Raw genomic sequence first — 4,914 nt, forward strand, 5'->3', positions numbered from 1 at the left:
GAGGGGCCTCTCACCAGCCACACGCGATCGGCTCCAGCAAGAGCTGGGCAGCTACAGCGGCCTCGCACAGCTGGCAGAGCCTGGGCGGAATCGCAGGCGGGATCCTGGGCGGGTCCCAGGCGCGCCCGGCCCACTCCGCCTGTACCTCCGCCTCGCGAGCCTTGCCCAGGCTGCCAGCCACCGCGATCAGCTGCGGCGGAACCGAGGAAGAGGAAGGGGCGGAGCTGCTTTTGGGCTTGTCGCCGAGCAGTCAGCCGACTGCAGCGGGGACTAATCGGTGTCCCTGGCACCGCCAGGGATCCTGAGAGCCGACCAGGGCCTACGCCATCCGGGGCCGGGTGCGCGAACCTGCCTGGTCTAGGAAGCCGGGCGATGCCCCGCCACGGAGTGTCTTCCGGCCAGGGCCGCCCCAGGTCGGGCCGGGAGCAGACCCTGGACAGGTCCTTGGGGGCCACCAGCCTGAGGCTCCTGTGGATGGGCTTGGCGCTGGCGCTGGCCCTGTCCGACTCCCAGGTTCTCTGGGGCCCTGCCGGGGCCCACCCTCTTCCCGCCCAAGGCCTTCCCGCCAAGTTCATTCGCCTAGCGCCCCAGCTCCGGGAAGGCTTTAGCTGGTGGAACCTTACCTGCCCCGCCTGCAAAGGACTGTTCACCGCCATCGACATCAGTCTGCGGGTGAGCGCTTAAGGGGCTGCGGGAGGTGCAGGCCAGAAGGGAGGGCTGGCGGTGGCGGCTGGGGCTGAGGCCGGCGCTCCGGGGTCCCCAAGAGCATCGCTGATGGAGAGGCTGTCCTCCACAAGCCTTTACTGAATTTGCCCCCCTTTGGGGCCCCCCGCCGCTGCACACCACCACCGTCACTACCTCCGCTGTGACCTTCTGAAGTAAGAAAAGAGCGCGATTTACATGCTGGGCACCGTGCCAACCCTTTTACACAGGCTAAATCTAGCCTGAAAGGTGGTTTCAATACTGTGGTTATCTCCGCTTTACAAATGAATAGAAGCCCCGGAGCTGAAGTCACTTGTAGGAGGGGCCGGCTGCTGGGAAGTGGGCTGGACTCCCACCCTGGCGTGCCTGACTGAATCCCCTCCGCCTTACACCTGGCACCTCCGGCCCCGAGCACCGTGCCTGGGACCAGCTACTCACTCAAAGGGGACCTGAGTTAAGGAATATCCAGAGGTGTGGGACTAGTTGGGGCTGGGCTGCCTTGACTGCCCCTGATGGGGGTATGAGGAGCGCTGGTTGGTGGGTGTGCTTCATGGGGCTCCTTGGGGCATCAGGGCCCTCTCCTCGTGTGTGTCCCCAAACCCTGGTCAGTCTGTCATTCCGCCCAGCCCAAATTCCAGAGCACTCAGCAGACAGTGCCCGAGAAAGCGACCTGCGCAAGCAAAGGCTTGAAATGCCACTGAGCTGAAAAGTAAGTATCGGCCTGGTGACGCCTGAGTCAGGGCAGTGTCTGTGAGAGGCAGGGGTGAACCGACATCTCTTCACCACGCGGTACTGAGTCCATTCTAGCCCCGGCGTGGATGTGGAGGCCCACGGGTCGTATCCAGGTGTTGGCCTGGTCCCTGTGCTCTGTTTCTGACTTCTCGCCACTGGTTCTTCCCACCACAGAACGAGGCCAGCGTGGCCCAGGTGGGCTCCATGGCCATCAAGATGTGCACGCTGCTGAAAATAGCACCGCCGGCCGTGTGCCAGTCAGCCGTCCAGCTCTTTCAGGACGACGTGGTGGAGGTGTGGACGCGCTCGGTGCTGAGCCCGTCTGAGGCCTGTGGTCTGCTCCTTGGCTCCTCCTGTGGACACTGGGACATCTTCTCATCTTGGAACATCTCTTTGCCGGCTGTGCCAAAGCCATCGCCCCAGCCGCCCGAGCCCCCGGCCCCAGGCTCCCCTGTCAGCCGTGTCCTCTTCCTCACTGACCTGCACTGGGATCAAAGCTACCTGGAGGGCACAGACCCCAACTGTGAGAACCCCCTGTGCTGCCGCCAGGATTCTGGCCCGCCGCCTGCCTCCCGGCCAGGTGCTGGATACTGGGGCGAGTACAGCAAGTGTGACCTGCCCCTGCGGACCCTGGAGAGCCTGTTGAGTGGCCTGGGCCCCACCGGCCCTTTTGATATGGTGTACTGGACGGGCGATATCCCTGCCCACAACATCTGGCAGCAGTCTCGTCAGGACCAGCTGCGGGCCCTGACCACCATCACAGACCTCGTGAAGAAGTTCTTGGGGCCAGTGCCTGTGTACCCTGCTGTGGGCAACCACGAGAGCACACCCGTCAATGGCTTCCCTCCCCCCTTCATAGAGGGCAACCAGTCTTCGCACTGGCTCTACGAGGCGATGGCCAAGGCCTGGGAGCCCTGGCTGCCTGCTGAAGCCCTTCGCACCCTCAGGTATTTGAGGCCCACGGAAACCCAGGAAGGGAGGAGAAAGAAGGATGAAAGTGAAGGGAGCAGGGAACCTAGCATTATGTGTGACTACTCTAGGCTGAGTCCTCAGCTCTCTTCACTGGCCCTCCAAATCGGACCCCACTCTCCACTTCCACCCTTATCTCCAGCCACCCTCCTTCACAGGGTGAAGGGCTAGCAGCGCACCTCCTCCGTGGTAGTCCGGTCTTCTCTAAAATGCCTTCCCCTCTCTAACCTCCCAGCTTTTCCCAGCTTTCCCAGGCCTAGGTCCTCTTCCCTCTGGATGGCCTTTGCCTCTTCCAGCTCACTTCTATGTCTCCTCTGAACTCCTAGAGCCTTTAGTCCTCGGAGCCACTAGCTTCAGTCCCACGGGCCCTATAATCAGTGCTGTCTGATCTTCAGCTAGAACCTGGGCTTGAGAGTAGGGATGGTGTCCTAGGTGCCTCTGCCCTCACCCAGATTCCCTACACAGGACTGGGCATGCAGGGCTAGGGTTATGAATGCATGCTGACCCGTGTTCACTTTGTTTCAGAATTGGGGGGTTCTATGCACTTTCCCCACGCCCCGGCCTCCGCCTCATCTCTCTCAATATGAATTTTTGTTCCCGTGAGAACTTCTGGCTCTTGATCAACTCCACAGATCCTGCTGGACAGCTCCAGTGGCTGGTGGGGGAGCTTCAGGCCGCTGAGGACCGAGGAGACAAAGTGAGTGAGAGTGGTGGAAACCCAGAGGGGCAGGTGCCGGTAGGGTGGGAGGAATAGCAGGCCCTTCACAAGTAGACTTCTCTCTGGATCTGGAGCACCTGTGAGCAGAGAAGCTTGATTTTCGGGCACTCCCAACAGTGTTCCTTGGGGTTTCAGCTCACGGTCACCCTTAGAAAGTCCTTTCATTTGCTCCCCCTCTCTGGCCAGGAGTGCCAGCCACTGTAGGAAAGATGAGTACCAACTAGCCTGGCCAGGGCTTCCTGGACCCCTCTTGCCCTCACAACCTTCCTTAACTCTCCCCACAGGTGCATATAATTGGCCACATTCCCCCAGGGCACTGCCTGAAGAGCTGGAGCTGGAATTATTACCGAATTGTGGAGAGGTAGGAGGGAGGTGTGTTGGGGGCGAGCGGGTGAAGTCTAAAGGTCAGACACTCCCTCAAGCGTCTCACCATCCCTGCTGCCCCACTGGGGTGGGGACGCTACTTCCTTGAAAAGGATGGAGAAAGAAAGCATCCAGTCCTCCCCAGGTCTCCTCTTCCCCCTTGCTTGAAACTTCTGAATATGATCAGTGTCTTCTGGCCAGGTACGAGAACACCTTGGCTGGTCAGTTCTTTGGCCACACCCACGTGGATGAGTTTGAGATCTTCTATGATGAGGAGACCCTAAGCCGGCCGCTATCGGTTGCCTTCCTGGCGCCCAGTGCCACCACCTACATCAGCCTCAATCCTGGTGAGCGAGGTGAAAGCAAACTGTTGGGATAAAGGAGGTCTCGGGATAGAGGAAGCTGATGAGAGGGAGGAAGTTGTTGGGGTGGAGGAAGGAGGGTTGGACCCAAGGCCGCCCAGGGGCGAGCTCTGCCTCCCCACTGGAGTTGCCTTTGTCCTTTCCCTCTCTGGTCAGCCCTCCCTCCTTGCAGGGTACCGTGTCTACCAAATAGATGGCAACTACTCCGGGAGCTCTCACCTGGTCCTGGACCACGAGACCTACATCCTGAACCTGACGCAGGCGAATGAGCCCGGAGCGACACCACACTGGCAGCTCCTCTATAGGGCTCGGGAAACCTATGGGCTGCCCAATGTGCTGCCCGCCGCCTGGCACGACCTGGTGTACCGCATGCGGAGTGACACGCAGCTTTTCCAGACCTTCTGGTTTCTCTACCATAAGGGCCACCCGCCCTCAGAGCCCTGTGGCACACCCTGCCGCCTCGCCACTCTGTGCGCCCAGCTGTCCGCCCGGTCAGACAGCCCTGCCCTGTGTCGTCACCTGATGCCGGACACAAACCTCCCTCCTGTCCAGAGCCTGCGGCCAAGGCCACCATTATGCTAACACCCCTAGGGCCCAGAGGTGGGAAAGTGCTTGTCTTAGACAAGGAGCGAAAACCCCAGAAGGCCGCTGCGGCGAGAAGAATGTCTGGTGGAAGAGCTTATCCCTGGGCCCAAGCACACCTCAGAAACAAGACCTCATTTCCTGGATCTGGTTTAGCAAGATATGGGAGTGGGGCTGGCTGCTCTGAGGCCGCTATCCTTTCATGGCCGTGGAGCAGAGGTCTAAGTTTGCACTGCCCTGGGAAGACCAGACAGAAGCTGTCACCCCAGGCCTGTGCTGGCCAGCCAGGGACCCTGTACTGCTGCTGCTGCCTGGTTGCCAGGCTGTTAAAATAAAAACAAGAGACTCGGACTCCAGACCCTGCTGTGACTGTCCCAGTTTCTTGTTTTGAGGCAGGAAGGTCAAGGGGGCCCTGGAAACGAGCCTAACTGAGGGATCAGGGTACCAGGAGTGATGGTGTGGTACAGGCACAGGAAGGCACACAGC

The 4,914-nt window shown here is 60.4% G+C and overlaps 1 protein-coding gene across 2 annotated transcripts; it reads left to right on the plus strand.

The window, feature by feature from the left end:
* The first annotated feature begins 250 nt into the window (after nucleotides 1–250).
* SMPD1 (sphingomyelin phosphodiesterase 1) lies at nucleotides 251–4,784 on the plus strand. 2 transcript variants are annotated; one of them, XM_065881795.1, is made up of 6 exons: nucleotides 251–672; nucleotides 1,609–2,381; nucleotides 2,929–3,100; nucleotides 3,406–3,482; nucleotides 3,686–3,831; nucleotides 4,019–4,784. In XM_065881795.1, exons 1-6 carry the CDS (start codon nucleotides 373–375, stop codon nucleotides 4,426–4,428), a joined length of 1,878 nt encoding a protein of 625 aa, XP_065737867.1. In that variant the 5' UTR covers nucleotides 251–372; the 3' UTR covers nucleotides 4,429–4,784. The 2 variants fall into 2 exon arrangements, with proteins under 2 accessions (XP_065737867.1, XP_065737868.1); XM_065881796.1 differs by lacking the exon at nucleotides 2,929–3,100 and having other exon boundaries at nucleotides 373–672; nucleotides 1,609–2,419; nucleotides 3,404–3,482; nucleotides 4,019–4,428.
* Nucleotides 4,785–4,914: the final 130 nt, after the last annotated feature.

This window comes from Phocoena phocoena, chromosome 8 (assembly GCF_963924675.1).
Source record: "Phocoena phocoena chromosome 8, mPhoPho1.1, whole genome shotgun sequence".
In the NCBI taxonomy this organism is placed as follows: domain Eukaryota; kingdom Metazoa; phylum Chordata; class Mammalia; order Artiodactyla; family Phocoenidae; genus Phocoena; species Phocoena phocoena.